The following is a 20,360-nucleotide window of genomic DNA, read 5'->3' as shown; positions in this document are numbered from 1 at the left end:
TGACAGTCACGACGCACGCTGATGAGTACCTGTCTGTGAACATGTGGCATTGCGGCTGCTTGAAGGGAGCTCAAATAATAAACCAGGAGAGAAGAATCACTAAACTCCATGCTGCTCTGTCTGTCCCACAGGAGACCTGGGCCCAGACTAGAACAGGGTGTGAGAGGCCCTAACACAGATCTCAATTGCCTCAGGCCTATACCATAAATTCATGAGAGTCAGCTGACTCACAGACTCCGGCCACCACAGTGAGCATGTGCCTGGTAGCATGATTGATGGGCAAGCCTCGGGAGAGCCTGTGAGAGACACATAGTGGTCACAGTCAGGCAGGCTGACAAATATGTTTAAAAGTATTTTTTTTTTTTTTTAAATCACACCAGTATAATTAGGTGGCCCCGGGGTGCTGTGCATAGCCCTCTACAACTGCGAGTTCAGATAGTTAACACTTACTTGCACTAGTTAATAGACCAATGTAAAACTAGCATTCCAATGATACATGTGAGAAATATTTGTGTCCGAAATTTGACAGTGAGGTGAGATTCAAAATTTGAGTCCGAGACTTAACCTTACACAATCACAGGACTGCGGATGCCATGGGCGGCAATCTGAGGGATAGCCCCGGGCGCCACAAGCTCTAGCTACGCCTCTGGTGTCATGAAAACGGGGCTATTACTGGGGAAGTAAGAACTTAGGTCCCACTGTTGATCAGAAATCAATTTTGTGGTCCATGATTAAACCCAATAGCATGGTGCTTTTTTACCTCATTTTTCATTTTTTTTTTTTAATCTTATCCAAATTCATATTATAGGTTTTAAAGAACTGAAACTGATAGGTATAAATAAGTATAATGATAAAAATCTTTCACAAAGAATTGATTGATGTCCTCTTTTTAATCGTATGTTAGAAGGTTAAATTGAACTCTGTATACACATACGTAACAAGAGGTTTTATTCTTTTTTAACTGATTGACTGTGTGATTATGAATCAGTATGTTTAATGAGATTTTTTTATGGATGATCATGCGAATGATCGAAATAAACCACTATTAATATCAAAGTTCCAGGTGTGGGCCATACAAAAATCTCTTGTGCATGGTTTAGTAGACTATAATGTAGCTTCATACGTATTAAGAACCTAGGCCACATATAGGATACAAATGACAACTGACTTCCCTCTTAGTTCACTAATGGTATTGTCATCATGGGGTCATCAAGGTTTCTAACTATATGTTTAAAAACGCTCCTAATAAATGACTCGATACAGGGATATATTCTAATCTACGAAGGCAAAATACTTCCACATAGTAAAAAGAAAAGGACTTTTTTTGAAGAGACTAGATCATAGTTGTACTGGATTTTTGTTGCATGATCTACATGCCAAATGTGTTCAGGGCTCAGCTAGAGCACGAGCTCTCGGGGCCCAGCCAGACAACAGGCTCGGCTCTCCTTTAATTAGTTCGCTTGCCCATCTATAGCTACTGTCTCCTGCCATGTACTGTACAGACAAGTGCAGTCAAGTAGCCACAACTCAATATGCTGCAATGTACATAATTAATTATTAAATAAACAATGCCCTAACTTAGGGAATACATATCTTATCTCCAAGTATTTAGATATTCTCATTGAAAAATTGTATACATTTCACAAATTGTTAAATAATCATTTACATATGGCCTTTTTCCGCATGGACAAAACAATAAGGACTTGGTTTTATACAATTATTGAAATGTGACAAAAACAGTAAGATCTAGGTGTCCCACTCAACTTCCTTAGATGACTTGGTGGGATTTAGCAATTTTGATGTCTCAACAAAGAACCTTCACTTTTTCCCAGATACTAAAAAATAACAAATAAAAGATTTTAAAACAAAGTTTATTTACACTATACAAATAAGGTTGACACAGTTTAAAATGCTGCAGGCTCCGCAGACCCCAATAACAAAATTTCATATCACTCAAAGTGCAGTACCAGAAAGAAGACATTATAAGAGAGCTTGCTGTCCAACTTTGATCCATGTGGGGCAGACCCATGTCAGATTTCAGAAGATCTACATGGGCTAACTTTCCATGAAATGAGGCATGGATGTTGCCAAAAAGACACAAGTTAGACATTACAGTATTAGATGACGACAAACAGATAAGCATTTTCTATCAGCATTACCTTTCACAGGCATCAAACATTTATAAAAGAAAATTTGCTGAGGAGCTGAGAATGTTAGTTGACATAAAAAGTAACCAGGACCAATGACACACAAGCAGAATTGACCACATTTTATGACCCTCTGTGATCACGTTCACACCGTACACCAAAATGGCAACTTACACAAACGTAATCACTTTATTCACAGTTCTTAAAATGGCTGCTTAATAAATATGCATTTAAAACCAGCTACACTTTTCAGAAGATTAGGAAGTTTCTCTTTTAAGCAAATGTTTTAACTTGACGATTTCACAATGTTTGTTTTGGTAGTCAACACACTTCCTAAGGGTGTTCTCAACTTTGTGAGCTGCCTCCAGCCCTTCAAAAACATGATATCAAAGCAGGGCAGACATATTGTCTGTTGTGATTGTGAAAGTAAATGTATTTAGTAAAGGATTATATGTTCTTCTGTCAGAGTAAGAAATGTGCTTACAAAAGGACTAAACATAGGATCGATGCAAAGGAATGTTTTGTAAATCTTTTAGAAATTAAATCATTAACGGTAAGGAACAATGTTCTGCGTTTTTGAAAACATTTAGCAAATGTATTCATGTAATAGTAATACTGCAGTGACTTAAACACCCCTGTACATCACATTCAGATGATGATAAAGGGTGCCTTAAAGACTAAAGTGGACACAAGTCGCAATGGTGGAACCATTGTCTAATTTAGTTCCTGCTCAACTCTGCCCCATTTAGATTAAAATGAATTCACCTTTCAAAAGAAATACGTTTCCATTGTAAAAGACACTAGTAATGTAGTGAAAATGCAGATGAGCAGAGTGGGAGAGTTTAATGTCCTTGAGTCTTGAATGGGCAGCAGAAATGGGAAAAAATAGTAAAGTTCAGAGGACTTGGGCGCAGTCACAAGAAAAGGAGATATGTCTATCACGCACAGTACAGCCACTGGTTCATGCTGCCCGAAGACAGGTGCACCTTTTGTACAAGATGGAAATGGTTACCATACTCAGCTGCCGCTCATACATTAACCTATGTTATGTGAGCTACAAATTTAAATTTAGCCCAGTGTTGGATTTTAAATGGGGATACTTCCATATTGTTTGGTAGGAAAAAGAGATTACATTAATTATCAGATTTGTATACTTTTCTGTTGAATGCAAATTCAATCGCTTAATTGAGGAGCCAGAATGTGCTAAACCCAAAGAAACATGCGAGGAGGAAAAGCTTTTAAACATGTAGAACTTGTTTTGATTCCAGTTCAATTAAATATACTAGGAAAAGAAAGCAGGTGCTTTATGTGACAGCACAGGACAAGCGACCAGTGAAAAGATGTGAATGTGCACAACAGACCAATAATGGTGAAATACATTAACGACTGTGCAAAACAGCACAGACCTCCGTATCAGTCCAGGCTCCAAATCGATTTACAATTAATCTTCAACTGATATACTATACATGTCCATGTTTCGACCCCACGCAATGATTAATTATAGGGTCTTTATCAGGACAAGACAATGGGTGCATCCTCAATGCATGGTAACTATCTTGCAAATTATTCAGGATGAATAATCAGGTGTGAAGAAAATTTGCTATTTCTTTAAAAGATCCTTAGCAAAACCCAAAATGGTGCATACCACAAATTTAAGTTTTGCTACGGATCCTTTAACGAAATAATAACGTGTCTTTACACCGGATTGGTCTGAAGTTCATCCTAAATAATTACAAGCTAATAGTTATCATTTATCGAGAATGCTTCCATCAACTTGATGTCTTGATCAAGACTATAATTAATCTTTATCAGGGTTTAAAACATCAATTTGTTTACCATATTGGCTGACCATTGATGGCAAATAATTTTGCTGCCAGAACAGATGCTGGGGTCTGCACTCTTGAGAATTATTTTGTACAGCCAATATGGTCTTTTACCTTTATTGTCCAGCTGTGCACTTTAAAATCTTTTATCTGGTCACTTGAACCATGTCGTCACATTGAGCACTTACCTAATTGTCTTTGTGTATCTAGTTTAACGTCAATCCACACAAGTTCTACTTGTCAAAAAAAAAAAGAAAAAAAAAACTTTCCTTCATACAGGTTTCTCATGGTTTATAACATTCTGGTCCCCATTTAATGGATTCATGTTTTTGCTTTGAGTGAAATCAAGGGAACCATTGCTGTTGTCTATTACTACATTACCCAGGTTCCCATGACTACCAGGTTGCTCCCTGTTCTTTATGTCTTCTTCTGAATGGATATACTCCTTTATTTTATAGGTCATGTGCACCCATTACTGATGGAACTGTGTGTGTTTGCTTCTTAGGCCATAAACAAACCCCTTATGTAGCAATGGGAAACCCTACAGTGGATGCAAAGATGTAAAAAGAATATATTTTACACCACATGTAAAAAGCTCAAATTTTCATTTCTCAGAGTAAATGACCACATAAAAATTATTTTAAAACAAGGAGCTCTTATTAATCGAACATGCTGGAGTTCATCGTAAAAGAAGTATCGATTTAGAAAATGTAGTTTAACTGAGGGGGCTTTTAAAATTCGCAACTTATCCTAATCGAAGTAACAGTCTTTAAACACACACTTATTTTAAAGACTCCTGTTAAGGGGGGGTTTCATTTTTATTACCCAACACATCATAGGTTTTATTTTACTTGCGTACAAAAGGTATTTAAAGAAGTCTCGGAAAGTCTTGCAAGTGCTGTACATGTGGAAAGGGCCCATTTGGAAACGACAAAGCCTTTTCTAAAACAATGATTGAGAAATGTTAATTCTGAACACACTTTGCATCTCTAATTACAATCAGCAAATAAATTACTTTGTGAAATGAAAAAAACCTTTTCTTCACCTCATTAAATACTTGGTGATATAAAAAGATTTAAAGTAAAAAGATGAGCAGCTGGAGTCACTTGTCATGAACACCAAAAGCATCTATCGGTGGAACAACTAATCGTCCTTTCTATCCACTAAACAAGGGTGATGTCATTTAACTTTGCTCAGAATCTCTTTTGAAAGGTTTTGGTAGCAGTTTATATTTGATAATTTCAGCCTAGGTAAAACTAAGTACCAGATAAACTTCTAGTTGTTTGCACTTGCACAAACTCAAACCTATAAAATAAATGGCCTAGAAACCCATAGAATTGCACAATTTGAATGTTGGTCAAAAAGTTGCATTCTTGTCAGAGTAGGGTAGTTTTCTTTATAAAGTGAATTTTAGTGGGTCTTTCCTTGTTTTGACTGCCCTTGTGTTTTTTCAAAAATGTATTGACTAACTGTGCCACAAGAAAAAAAGAAAAAAAAAAAAAAAAAATCAACGTGCAGCTAGCTGGTCATTCAATTTTTTTACAGCCTGCTTTTGGGAACTTAATTTTGTTGGAAGGGTGGACTCAAGATTTGATCAGAACAGAATTATATAAAAACATAAAAAAAGACAATATTATACAATATTTTACACGAGGCATATAGCACCAGTTACAGCAAATGAACAATAATTTATGATCTATGTACACTGAAACAACTCAGGCAACATTGAGAAAACAAACTTTGATCAGAAAGAAAAATACATGCATGTACCCACCACATGTGCATGCACACACAAACTCACTTTAAAGCATGCCACTACTTTTCTTCAGGTACCCATATCTTTTGAATGGAGAGTAAAACAAGGGTACACTCATGCTCCAGATTTTGCAACAGTTTTTACCTCTTAGCATCATACTTTAAACATGAACTACTGTAGGAGGGTACTACTAAGGTGGGTACAAAGAGGTACCAGCATGCATAGGGTTGTTGTCGTCAATCTGGGCTCCAGCATCATGGTTTTAAACTGTATGCGAAGAAAGACCCCAGACATTGCGATTGTGCATTGCAAGCAAAAGTTGCAAAAAGGGGAAGAGGCGTAAGGGTCTTATCGATTAATTTGCTGCGCCATTTCCCTGGATTAGAGCAAAATATAACACTAAGGGCGTCTTCGTGCCTCTGTTAATCCAATCTCAACTGTGATCAGTACAGGTTCCGATTACGACCACCAACAAACTGTTGGTAGAAAAATGCTGGATGGATCACATCACCTGGATGACTTGTCCAGACATCATATACACTTTTGTTGGGCGGCATCGACTGCAGCATGTTGTCCAAGTTGACTGGAAGTTGTTGCGGATGGCTCTGCTGCAGAGGGGTGGATGGTGAAGCCGTCAAACTCCAGCAGGCAGGGCTGATGCATGGTACTGGCCTGTAGCTGTAGTAAGGCAAGGTTGGAAATGGAATACTAAGGGGCAGGTTAGTTGGTGCCACAACATTAGGGGGAACACACTTGGTGTATGACGTGGGCAGCTCCCATGGCTGCTGTTCGGCTTTACGAAGAGAGTCAATTTGTGGTACAGCCCTAGCATCTTCAGAATCCGATCTGGATCCACTGTCGCAATCAGACTCATCGCTGGTCTCTTGCACTCTTGGGCGTTTCTTGGGTCTCTTGCACACCTTGGTTTGCATTTGCTGATTCATGCAATCCTTCTCGTCATCAGATATCGAGCTGAGGGAGATGGCAGACATGCTTGAAGCAGAAGAGAATGTCCTTCGATTATTTGGTGTGCTAAAGGAAAAGCCTGGACTGGAGAGTGGTGGCAAAGGATTTGATGGTGGTCTGTAAGACATGGTTTGGAATTCGTTGGAGTTCAATACATGACTGTTTGTGTGAAGACTATTCAATGGAAGACCATACTGAGGGGGTACATGAGAAAATGGCACTATCGGAACATCGCTTCCATTGTTCATATATTGCCGAGTCTCCATAGACTGGCATGGCTTCTCCGGCCCTGAATACCTTGCATTAAAGCCCATCTCAGGCAAGTGATTAAGTAGTGACTCAATCATGAAGGGATTATTGAATTTTGCCACGTTAGTGCTCATGGGGAAATCATTCTGTTGGAACCTTGTTGTACCCAATGGAAATTGGCGTTCTTGGTTGTGGGGTGGGTTATCTCCGCAGCCATATTTCCAGCCATTTAGGATGTAAGGCGCTAGGTCGCGGGCAAACACAGCAGCGTCCTTCCGGGAAGTAGCTGTGTTCTGCAGCTTTAGCAACTCTAAGGGGATGCGGCTCACATCCACCGTCCAGAAGTTTCCTTTGGACTGTGGCTTCCCGGGATCCTTCAGCACCTATAAACATAACAAGGCATTATTGGGGGTTGGGGAATTGCAACAGTCAATGACAGTGATAATGATGCAAGTACATTCTGGGGTGATATGTCGCATCTTTTTTTCCCTCTTCCACTGATGTTCTGGAATTATAATATAGGAGCCACCCACGAGGCTACATTATTCACCCAAAGACCCCCTCTAATAATTACCAGCACAACTTCATCAAAGCAACTCCTCTTGACAGCGGACCATCTCCCAACCATCCAGGACAGTGGTCCATGCTCAGAGCCTAAGGTGAACTTCTGAAGGTCATGCCCAGTAGGTCCTGGTAGAAGGATGGCAGGGTTTGCAGCCATACGCTCTTGACCACTGTTTGAGGCTTGTCCAGTGAGTGGGGTGAAATGGCAGAGGGATGGAATAAATAAGATGTCATTTGGCAAGAGGCATGCCTTGGAGATGGTAGGCATGATATAATCTAGGCGGGAGGGCGGGACAGACAGAGGTGATGAACAAATGGAAAACAGAAGGAGGAGGGGACACACATATATATATTCACTGAAAAAACCATAGGTTTCACACATGTTATAGTTAGCTGTACATTTCACTCGTAAAAAACCAATGAAATTCCCCCGTTATAGTTAGTGCAGGCAACTATAACTCACGCGACCGCAATCCTCTGCTGATGCTAATACTGTATTTAGACACTTATTTGCCCATGTCTTCTTCCATTAAATTTTAGCTATACATATATTACAAATATTTTTTTTTCATAAAGACACATATGTCATCAGCAGAAGATTGCGGTCGCGTGAGTTATAGTTGCCTGCACTAACTATAACGGGGGAATTTCATTGGTTTTTTACGAGTGAAATGTACAGCTAACTATAACGTGTGAAACCTATGGTTTTTGTCAGTGAATTTGCAAGGTTTTTTAAATGCTAATTCCTAACTATAACGTGTGTGAAACCTATGGTTTTTTCAGTGAATTTGTACGTTTTTTTAAATGCTAAGTTACTTTACGCCATTCGTGGCGTGTGCGCCCACTTAACGCAGTTCGTTGCGTGTGCGCACGGTGCGCTTCGCGCACCGTGCGCGCCTAGTGAGCATGCGGTGCGCTTCGTGCACCGCGCGCCCACTTTACGCAGTTAGTGCCGTGCACGCACGGTGGTCACGTGGTGCGCTGTGCGCACCGCGTGCCCGCGGGATGGGCCATGTACGCACGATGCGCTTCGCGCACCGTGCGCACATGGGGGACATATTATGCACATCTTTGTAAAATGTATTCTTATTAATTTCACATTTGTAATATGCCATTTGCACACGGAGTGGGGATAGTGTGGATAATTTTTTTTTTACAAAATTTTTACCGTACGCGTACGGTAAGCGTAATCGCCGATTTTCCGGAAAAAAAAAAAAAAATTTGGAGTCTTGGTGGTTGTTTGGGGACCCCTATATCAATGCTGGGTGGTTAGGATCTGAAGAAACTGCCCCTTTAGACATTTTTGGCCTTAATTTTTGCTGCCCAACTCTGAGAGCGAGAGAGAAAATGGCGGCCGCCGCTTCCTGGTTTCGACCGATTCGAATGTTTACCAAGATCTAGGAGCCAATCAAAATCGCGCTCGCGCACGCCACCGTATGCGTACGGTAAGCGCACCGTAAGCGCACCGTAAGCTGTCACAGATATATATATTGATTTAAATGCTATTTTCTCAGAATCTACTGAACAGATTTACACCAAACGTACAAAAGGCACTTCCTTGACCTGAGGACTACCTCTCTGCCAAATTTCAAGTAATTCTGTTCAGCCGTTCGGGCTGTAGCTGTGTCTAAAGGTCCTATGGAAAAATGCATGGGAAAAACGCGTTTTGGGACCCCCCCTTTTATCTCAGCCCCCGCTTGACGAATCCTCCCGAGACTTTCAGGGTAGGAGCGGAGCGTAGCGCCCCACCTATTTTGAAAAATTCCCGAGGATTCGTCGACCTGCGCCAAAGTTATTCAAAATAGAATGTTGCGGTTTTCCTATGGAAACGTGGTCCTAACTACAACTACCTACTGGCAACCGCCAGTAGGTAATTATATATATATATATATATATATATATATATATATATATACACACACACACACACACACACACACACACACACACAGGGTTGGGCAGATAGTGTTATGGATGAACATGATAAAGAGCGCCATAAAGTGCTCATGTTCATGCAATGTGAATGACCTTCCTATCCAGCATTTTCCAAAGTTCTTTTCTAGTCAGTCACACTCACAATCTGTGTGATGTGTCATCACCTGAACAGCGTATGATTTAGGGGGTCCTAACTTACAACCTCTTCTGCTATCACAAGTTTTGAAATATATATACACATTTTGTTATGGGATTTTTACTTATTTGTGATGTTTTGCATGCACGTTTTACTCAAGCTTGAGTATAGGTAATATGTACAGACCTAGCAAGAGAAGGAGAATGCAAAGGTGGAGCTCCACGCAGACTGTGAAGGACTACAGAGAATGCGAGGACAGAGCTCCAGGAAGTCCACGAAGGGCTGCAGAGAACTCAAGGGCAGAGCTCCACGTAGACAGCAAAGGTCTACAAAGAATGCAAAGGTCAACAAAGAATGCAAGGGCAGAGCTCCACGTAGACAGCAAAGGTCTACAAAGAATGCAAAGGTCAACAAAGAATGCAAGGGCAGAGCTCCACGTAGACAGCAAAGGTCTACAAAGAATGCAAAGGTCAACAAAGAATGCAAGGGCAGAGCTCCACGTAGACAGCAAAGGTCTACAAAGAATGCAAAGGTCTACAAAGAATGCAAGGGCAGAGCTCCATGCAGACAGCAAAGGTCTACAAAGAATGCAAGGCTAGAGCGCCACAAAGACAGGGCTACAGAGAAAACAAGGACAAAGCTCCACACAGACCGCAAAGGGCTGCAGAAAATGCGAGGACAGAGTTTCATGGAGATGGCTGGAGCAGTCCAATTTAGGCTCCACCCCTACATGTCCAAGAAGCGCAACGTTCACGTGCACCTGACACGATATACTTTGACGTGAAATGAAGCATTTAAACACAGTATTGATCCGTATTTACTGTAGAAACTAGAGACTCTTAAATGCGTGTAGGTTGAATGTTAGTTTAGCTATGAAGAGATGTCATTCTCATTCACATTTATTATTGTTGTTCAAGTCATATTGCATTTATTAACACCCATTGCATATGTAATCATAAACCCATGTTTTTATGTTTATATTTATTTTGAAATTACATGTGCATATATAGTCACATACTCAAAATGCACATTGAAATACTTAAGTTAGCTTGACTAAAGGCCTTCATTTTGAAATGTATTTGTGCTTGCCTTGCGTGTTCTTTCGTTTGCAGGAGCATTCTCATGATTTCATAGCTAGAAAAAGGAGTGTTGTTGGATTATTGTTAGTGAGGCCTGAGAAGAGAAATCTTGGTAAGGACATGAAGAACTAACGGGCAGAAGAAGCCCTCTATTCATTGGGTATCAGGAACCAGGGGATGCACAAGGGTGCAGGGACTGTGCAAGTTTGTGGGATGGAGAGAGAAAGGATGTTGCCAATACCTTCGGTGGGGAGAAGAAATAATTAGGTTTCTGGTGATGTGGAGAAAGACAGGTTTCTTCTTGAAACTTTTTGGTTCAAATTAGTGTCACACCGTTAGAGTTTGGCTCCGATTCCTTTCGACTCCGAGGGGTACAGACCTCTCTGTTTTCTTGCAAGTGTGTAGCTTTATGCTAAACACCCATCCTCATTTTTAGAAAACTTCTACTGGAGTTTTCACTATGCTGATACCTTCCTGCACTTCTGAATTGCTCCAAGACCTTTCCCACTGACTCATTTATATGTTAGATTTTGGAATTTTGGTTAGATGACTTTAGAATCTATTCATGCTCAGGAAGAAGGATCAGAGTTTCTTTAAGGAACACCAATTTCTATTTCTCTGTAAATATATTGCTGTGACTACATTCATTGCATGTCTTCTACTATCGAATCTGAATCTCTTTTGATGTTTCAGCTTGCCAGTCATAATTATGTACCTTTATAATATGTTCTTGATCTGCATATAGATTGTGTTAGTTATTAACTTGGAATAAATGCACTTAACTTCATTTACCGATTCCTGGTCCTCTTTGCCGACTCCCCTACCCGCTCAGTCAACTAAAAAGATTTATTGGATGAGTAAACAATAAATCAGTGTCCTGTGCACCTGCACTGTAGTGTAGTTCCTATATCCCTGATAGGCTCTGCGCATTGGAATAATATACACTATAGTTTTTACATAGGACTGAGGTCAGTATGTCTCTATCGAGTATATTAAACTTAATTACTTGTGTGTGCCAGCTAACTCCGAGGTCACCAGAAACTTCTCAAATGTACAAGAAGGGATAAGTTTGACAACCGCATAAATATGACAACTTTGTTTCTCTTAGAATCGTAACAATCTCAGAATCGTGGAAACAATAGATAACAGTTTCGCTCAGTAAATCGTGCATGCTTCGTTTCTACAGAGTTGCACAGAAATAGCGAGATGGGCATTTCAATAAAAAGGGGTTTATTGAACAGTCTTATTTCTCATGCAAGAGGTATGAACTGCTACAATCGTGAGACAGGATGCGAAGTACAATACGTACGGGGTTAGCGGTATGATCACATAATACTGCAATAGCATGGTTTGTAGCATTGACATATATTCATGAAAACATACATAAGTAACACAGGATAAAATGTGAATACTCATCTGATGCTTCTAAATAGTTCTACCCCAGTGTACCTAACCTAAGTGTAGTATGAGGTAAGAAGTAGGTGCTGTTTTCTAAAGTATAGCTAGCTATAGTTTTAGTTTTGCAAAGAGTTGCCAAAGGTTTCTCTAAGTTCTAGTCTGCTCCATACCTTAGAATGTGCAAGGTTGGAATCTCTTTCCAGGACTCGATATCTAACACCCCGCAAGGGGAGTCAGAAACACTGGAGATGAATTCTCTGCGAGGAGGATGACAGCATCTGGTCAGTGCATCAGGCGGGAACTCAATCTCCTTCCGAACTTGCCGTGGCGAACCGCAAGTAGGCAGTCGAACTGGACCATACCGGAACCGTGGTTTGCCAGGGCAAGTGCAGGTTTATTTATACCTTGAAGGTGTTTAGGAATGCCTGTATTGACGTAAAAGTCGGGCATCGGAACGTCATGAATGAACCCCTAAGGAATAGATGTTCATGCATAATAAATGAGTTCTTGGAGAAATCAATATCCAATCAAGGGAAATACCTGAAGGCTTAAGAGTCTGGTTTTCCAAGAACTCGTTGTGACGTGGATTGACGGATGTAGGAGACCATGTCTGTATTTGGTTATCATGGACAATGCCTAAATAAGGGCTGGATTTTCTATGCCTAAAGAAGGGCAATATGAATTGTACCCATATAAGGGCATAAATCGGGAAACCTATAGATGGAATCTAAATCTACACACAACAGCACTGTGAAGGAGAGATACAGGGTTTCTTAGGGATACATTGCTCATAATCGGAGGCACAGAGGCTTTGGGACACACTTTTTCCACCGCTGGGAGTATATAGTATTATTTATTTTGTTTTCGCTTATTCATCTGTGCTGCTGGATATTGTTACTTGTTTGCTAAATACAAGGCTAGTGTATAATAAATAGAAATAAGTTATAACCGGTCAGGAGCCTCATAAACAAGTCCCATGCGGAGCCTCTGTCCTGCTCTACCCAGTGGCACAGCGACGGGAGATGCTGGCGAGGTACCCCTTTCCTCCAACCATCAAGCCCAGGGAAAGCCTTAAGAGCATTAGGGCACAGGAGATGTAATTTACCAGGTTGTCCAAAGAATCTTTTGGAGGCTTCATAATTCCAGATCATGCAATGCCCACCACACTGATATTGCTAATCTCAATTTACATTACTTGGACATACGTATAGCAATGTTGTTTTAACTATCACTCTCAAATCATCCTCTTCCACATGTTAACAAAGATACAGGATTCTAGACTCAAAAACCAACACAAACACTGTACCAGAGGAACCTCACACCCAAGTGGAGCGTGAGGAGAACAATAACTAACTAATTTCTATACCCAAACAATGACGGAAATAAAGGAGGATGTAGCCCCACTTCACCTCAAAAGGCACAAATACAAAATATCACACTCTTTGTATAACCAACACTTAGACGAAGAAAGGAGGACACTAAGTGTAGCTGAGAGATCATGGAAGCATAATCCCTTGTGGACGCACCGGAAACAAATGCGGGTGAGATTAAAAGAACTACAAAAAAGCATGTGGAATGCCAGAGCGACTTTCTTCATATACTAACTAGATAATGCCAAAAACCAGCTGCGAAAACTCTTTGAAATTGTCAAACAAAAGGAACCAACATTACCACCGTGAAGACAAAGACATCGACTGAGTCTTGTGATGCATGGTCAACCTTTTACTAAGCGAAAACAGTGGCAGCCGGCATGGCTCACGGGGGAGCGGGGCAGGCAAGCGTACCGGGGGGAGGTTGTGGGTAATGTTAAAAAAAAAATAACCACCACTTACTCTCTGCTTCTGCTCTCCTCCTCTTGACTCGGGGAACAGGAAGCACAGCCATGCTCCCCTGACCAATCACTATGCTGATAAGCGTCTTGGTTCGACGTTCAACTAGGGAATGGGGGCATGGGCATGTTCTCCATGCAAGGTGCAATGCAGCCTGCTTGGAGAACGAGGATAATGCGCATGACTGGTTTTGGCGGCCCGAGAGGGCCGGCCAAACAGTCATTGAGCACTTAGGAGTTGTCAAACCACCACTCCTCCCTTGCCCTGCTCCAAGGGCGGAGAGCAGAGCAGCCCCGCCCACAAACTAAGCAGCACCGAAACATAAAATCATAATAACTTAAAGTTACTATGATTATATGTTACCTTTACGTTGCACTGCTTAAAAGCAGTGGGGTGACGCTCTTCGGCCATAGTGGAGTAGTCGCCACAGAGAAAATATAAAAAAATTTTAAAAAAGAATCTATCACAATCAACATGGAAAAGAAACAGGAGTGGATTCAGAATAAACATTGCTCCCAAACGGAAATGTCAATGCTTGAGAAGGCTGATACTCTCAACTATCTCACAAAATCAAAAATGAGCCTATTTGGAGCAAGTTCAAAACCCTCAATTAAGTTGAGATCAATATCATAATGCCAATTAAATCAAACTCGTATTTCAACAACCTCATCCCCTCTCTGATCATGAAGGATTCTGCGATCATACTGCGGGCCAGCTCTTGGACGCAGTTTTTTCAGACTGCCTTCTGCTTAAATTCAATAGTAACTTGCAAATATCGTGGTCAGACTATTCGGCAGTAATGCTTACCCTTGATTTACCGCTTTTACCAGGCTCTAAGCATGCTCAAGCAAGTAGCCTTAAAAGCTACCTGTGGCAGCGGTTTGATAAAATCGCTTTTACTGATCAATTGAATCAGAGCAAACCCTGCCTTTCTACAGATCCAGAATGAGCCTCCTCACAATATCAGAATTGGATTTCTTCAGCAGCCCGCATCACCATCCCCCAGAGAGCTGGAAAATGTAGCAGGACTGCACCTACTGAACCTTGGTTCTCCGAAGAACTAAGATCATTAAGAAGACTCTGCCGTAGTCAAGAAAGATGCTGGTGTAAACATTATGATCCCAGGGAAAAAGAAAGATACAAGTCAGGATTGGCTCAATATAAAGAATTGATTAAAAACACTAAAATCAGATATTATTCAGAAAGAATAGAAGGGGCACAAAACAAGACTAGCCAAAGTACAACAGATCAAGTGTTCTGTGACTATCTGGCCTCATATTTTTGTGATAAAGTCTCTGTTATCTACAACACATTCACGGCTCACTCGGTTAGCACACTAACTGCTCAGGCTCCACTATCTGATATTGAAAATCCACTTTCAGGCTGGTTTATATCGGCCCATGAATGCACTTCACTCCGTTTTTTAAAATTTTACACTAATGTCTCATAAACAAACCGCAAAGATTCTGGTAGCAACTAAGTCAGGATCCTCGCTGGACCCCTTGTCCTCTGAGAATAAGCCACATGTTAGCGGAGACACTTGCATGCCCTCTCATGGAGGCTCTAAACACCACCATTGAAACTGCCTTCCCCTCCCTGTGGAAAAAGACATCTATTTTACCTTTATTAAAAAAGCCTAATTTAGATAAAACTGATGTAGGACACTATCATCCCATCTCCCGCCTACCTCTACCGGCTAAAAATCTTGAATCAGGAACTAGGTGCCTTTATTGAGAAAAATCAGGCCCTGGATCCTACCCAGTATGGCTTTAGAAGCCAACATAGTACTGAACTGGCCTTGCTTACCGCTACCGAGGAAATCAGACTGGCAGTTGACAAAGGAGGATCAGCAGCTTTGATAGTGCTAGATCGGTCAGCTGCCTTTGACACGGTAGACCACGGCATTCTAATAGATCGGCTTCATGAGGCAGGAGTTGGTGGTTCAGCCCTCGCACTCCTTAAATCATTTCTGCGTGGTAGGGAACAATTTGTTAAAATAGGAGGATTTAAATCAAAAGTGTGTTAGGGTCCTATGTGGGGTGCCCCAGGGCTCATCCCCGAGCCCTACCCTTTTCAACATTTATGTTGCTCCCCTAGCTCGTATGATCAAAACTCATGGTTTTGAATTAGTATCATACGCAGACGACACGCAGATTATTATATCAATCTCAAGCAAAATCCAGGATACTGCATTGAAGTTCAAGGAGTGCCTGAGAAATGATAGCGATTGGATGGCCGAAAACTGCTTTAAGTTAAAGTCGAATAAAACAGAGGTTTGACTTTTCGGCAAGGGTACAACATTCTGGTCCTCAGACTAGTGGCCATTAGAATTGGGAACTGTCCCTGTCCCAGTTACTAAGGCTAAAAATCTTGGAGTCATTATGGACTACACACTTTCCTTCTCCCAGCATGTAAAAATGCTTACGGAATCTATTTATTACACCTTGAAAATCCTGAGGAAAGTACTCCCTTTTATTCTAACAAACTTACAGAAAACGGTGGTGTCAGCCTTAGTGTTATCAAAACTCGACTACTGCAATGGGCTTTTGGTTGGAGCAAACAAATAGATTGTAGCGAAACTACAGGTACTTCAGAACTCCACCGCAAGATTGCTCTTTGGATTAGCCAACTACACATCAGCTAAACATGCCCTCAACACACTGCACTGGCTACCTATGGAGAAGCGCATACGGTTTAAAACCTCATGCATTGCCTTTAAAGCATAACAAAATTCAGGTCCCAGTTACCTGATAAAGTGCTTTAAATGGCACATCCCTGGACGTACACTTTGGTCGAAGTAACAGAGCCTACGTTCCACCTTCAGAGATGGGTGGTAAAAGCTTCTTCAGCATTACTACAATATGGTGGAATAAGCTACCATTTTGTTTGAGGAATCCCTCTGAGCTGCTGTCTTTTAGGAAGGGACTAAAGACATGGCTCTTTACTCTGTAACCCTGCTTAAGGACTGGAAATATGATATCTAGTGTACACTGTGTGCCGTTTCTTCATTCGCCTAGACGCCCTCGGGTAGCAGTGTGCTATATAAATACTTAAATAAATAAATCATTAAGCACATCAGTCAACTTTTTTTACCCCTCTCGACGAAGATTGTTAATTCATCACTAACTCAAGGCAAATCCCAGACTGCTTGAAGATTGTGTAAGTAACTCCATTCCTCAAAAAGAAAAATGAAGATTGCCTGACCGACCTAAACAATTTTCCATAAGTCTCAAACATCCCCTTCTCGCGAAGCTATTGAATAAATGTCTAAACAATAAACTATATCAGCACATTAAACAGGCTAACTTGCTCAACAAGCTCCAGCCTGGATTCAGACAGGGACACAGCACAGACATAGCTATCCTGCAAATTATGGCGAATGCACTTAAAATCCTTGACCATAATGAGTCCTGCCTGCTCATCCCCCTCGACCTTTTTTCGAAGTTCAACACGGTCCATCACAGTATGATCCAAGAGCTATTGGAACACAGAATGGGGAAATCCAGAAACATTTGAAAATGTGGAAGCTCACTATCTAACAAATCCAAGGGTCAAGTGTGGAGTCCCTCAAGGATCCACCATTGCTCCCACACTCCTCAACCACTATATGAACTGTTGATGGAGATTCTCAAGCAAGGAAACCTTGCATATCATGCGTATGACAATGACACACACCTATACTTAAAAATATCCTCCTTGGAGAACATCAACAGACTCAATGACACCCTATAAAAAACCCAAACCAGGCTGGAACAAAATCATCTCACATTAAACAACCTAAAAGCAGAATTCCTAATTTCCTCACCCAACAGCTCCACCTCTCATTTCAGAGCAGATCAACCACCTACACGCCTTTAATTGCAAACCAGCCATCATGAAATCTAAGCAATCCCTTGGAATCACCCTGTATTAAAACATTAATATGCAAGCACACCTAAGGGCTTCCACTCATAGTGTGGTTCACTAATGCAACTTAGGAAGATGAAGCAGTTCATCCCGCCTCCAGATTTCAAAATTGCAGTGCAAACCCCAGTCCTAACCAGACTGAACTATGGTAGTGCAATCCTCATGGGTTTACCGAGATCATCAACAGTTCCACTCAAGGATACCCTTAACACCACAACGAGAATGATAACAGAACAAGATAATTTGACTGTATCACACCATCTCTCAATTTTCTCCACCGACCCCCTTTCGAAGCCAGGATCCAGCTGAAAATTGTGTGTTTAACTTAAAAAGCCCTGCATAATTATTCACTGATGTACCTTACACAAAAGCTCACAATGTCAACAGGAAGTCGATACCCAAGGAGTACCAACTCCCTACGGCTGGAATCCCTGAGATTTAGAAGAGAAAAAGGAGGACTTACTCCTGCAACTTCTACGGGTCTGCCTCAAATATCTTGAACTCTCTTGACTTTCAGATGTAGCTTTCAGGAAAGAGGTCAAATGGTTTTAATTAGACAAATTCCTACGATAAAAACCAAGGCAAGGGATGATCCAGGGACCACCAACACCCTCTTACTTAAAAAATAGAAGACTCGCAATCACATCGCGATCATGATCGACAAACCTTTTGTCCTGTGACTAGATTTGGCTAGCAACAAGTGTGTGTTTTTCTACGTACAGCTGTCGGATATCCTTGAGTCATGTTTGTGCTTTATAAAATAAATATGCATTATCCATAGATTTGCTATCACATTAACCTAGCTTAGGAGTGATGGAGCAGTGTATATTAATGGGTTTTTGGGAGACGATACATGAAATGTGGTTTTGAATGTTTTTTTTAAATTAAATTTTTACAGTTTACTGTTTTACATTTCACATATTAAAAGTTTTTAGACACAGGGAGAATCAATGATTTGGGTCACATTCATACAATTTTCAGTAAGTGCCGAATCTCAGGTTAGAACCAAGGCCCAAGATTTCAGGTTAGCAACCTACCCTCTAGACTACTACTCCTCCCTGCCCGATTATCCTCCAACACACTTCTTCCAAACTTTGGACTCACCCCTTGTGGAAAATAATGGCATTAGCTTTGAAAATAAGGTGACCAACCCAAGTCCTGGCCGCTCTCGACCTAATGCATTCTGGGTGTTGTAGTCTTGGTTTGGTTCCATTTTACAAATCAGAATCACACACCTGATATCAATGATTTTTAGATGAAAAGTTCTGGAATGGAATGCATGATGACCTGGAGCGAGGTGGTCACCCTATTTGCAAAATATTCTAGCACGAAGGCTTGACCAAAGGAATGCGCCGCTTGGCATCATTTACACAGCCAAAGAGTACAATATCATCACGTTGACGGAGTCTTAAACGCCTGCCTCCAATGCTAAACGCAATTATTTGGCTTACATTACTATAAAGAGCAAATTTATTGGAGGAAATATTACCTTCAATTGAATTTTTATGAAATGTTGCCTCACAAAACAAATAACACTTGGGAAAATTTCTCTTTGATCAGCAGAGGTGAGCTCCCACTATCACAAAATACCTCAAATCTAACAGGTACTTCATGAATACCCTTCCTAAGATCATTAAAGCTACCTACCAACTATTCGAACATGCAAGGCGATCTATGATTCAGCCTTCCAGGGACCCTTGCCAGTTATGTCAAGGATCAGCCACAAATCTGCAGGTAAAAACTACATTGACCAAAACCTAGCCACCAATTTAAGACAATTTCCAAACATACAATGGCTCAGAAAAGAAATCGAATGATGTATCCAACCAATGAATTACTTTTATCAACAAGGAACACCTTTTAACGGAATGTCAATGTGGCTTTTGTGATGACAACAGTATGGAAATAGCCATTCTTCAGTTTCCAGATGACATTCACTCCATCACGGATGCCTACCTCCTGGTTGTCCTTGGTGTCTCAGCAGTCTTGAACTGTTTACCACATATACATACCAGATGCGGACCAGCACATTGGTTTTTGAGGCCAGATTCTGTGCTGGTTTACATGAGTTCCTATCAAATTGTCATCAATAAGGAAAGATGGGAAAGCTCACCTCTGGCAGTACTTTGATGTCTTGCAATGTGCAACAAGGATCAATCCCACCTCCCATGCTCCTCAATGTATATCAGAAACCTCGGATTTCTGTACTCGAGGATGATGGTATCCATACATCAATAAACAGAAGACACAAGGCTTGTTACACTTCTAAAAACCATCATCAATTAACATACTCATCCTTCCTACCCGTTAGGTAAGCTTAGATGTTAAAAAAACGTCCTAATATTGAATCCACAGAAAGAGCTCCTATTCATCACGCCTACATACACATTTGATACTTCTTTCACCTAAGAGCTAACAGTAGATGTTTTCTCCCCTTCTGTATTCTCCTTAGTTGTAATCTAAACTTCACTGTGGCCTTTAGACCATATATCAGCAATAGAGGACTTCAAATTCACTCACTGAAAAAGAACAAGCATTTACTTCCTCCTATCTATTTTGGAACTTCAGCAGT

The 20,360-nt window shown here is 40.9% G+C and overlaps 1 protein-coding gene across 1 annotated transcript in view; it reads right to left on the bottom strand.

Annotated features, from left to right (window-relative positions):
- Positions 1–1,853: 1,853 nt before the first annotated feature.
- The window catches only part of LOC146830365 (forkhead box protein H1-like), a 32,731-nt gene continuing 14,224 nt past the window's right edge, over positions 1,854–20,360 (bottom strand). The window contains exon 4 of the mRNA XM_085604554.1: positions 1,854–7,324. Coding sequence (XP_085460680.1) covers positions 6,170–7,324 — 1,155 coding nt within the window. The 3' untranslated portion in view covers positions 1,854–6,169. The remainder of the gene's footprint in view (positions 7,325–20,360) is intronic.

This window comes from Triturus cristatus, chromosome 5_1 (genome assembly GCF_964204655.1).
Source record: "Triturus cristatus chromosome 5_1, aTriCri1.1, whole genome shotgun sequence".
Lineage (NCBI taxonomy): Eukaryota > Metazoa > Chordata > Amphibia > Caudata > Salamandridae > Triturus > Triturus cristatus.
This window is presented reverse-complemented; position numbering and strand designations above follow the sequence as displayed.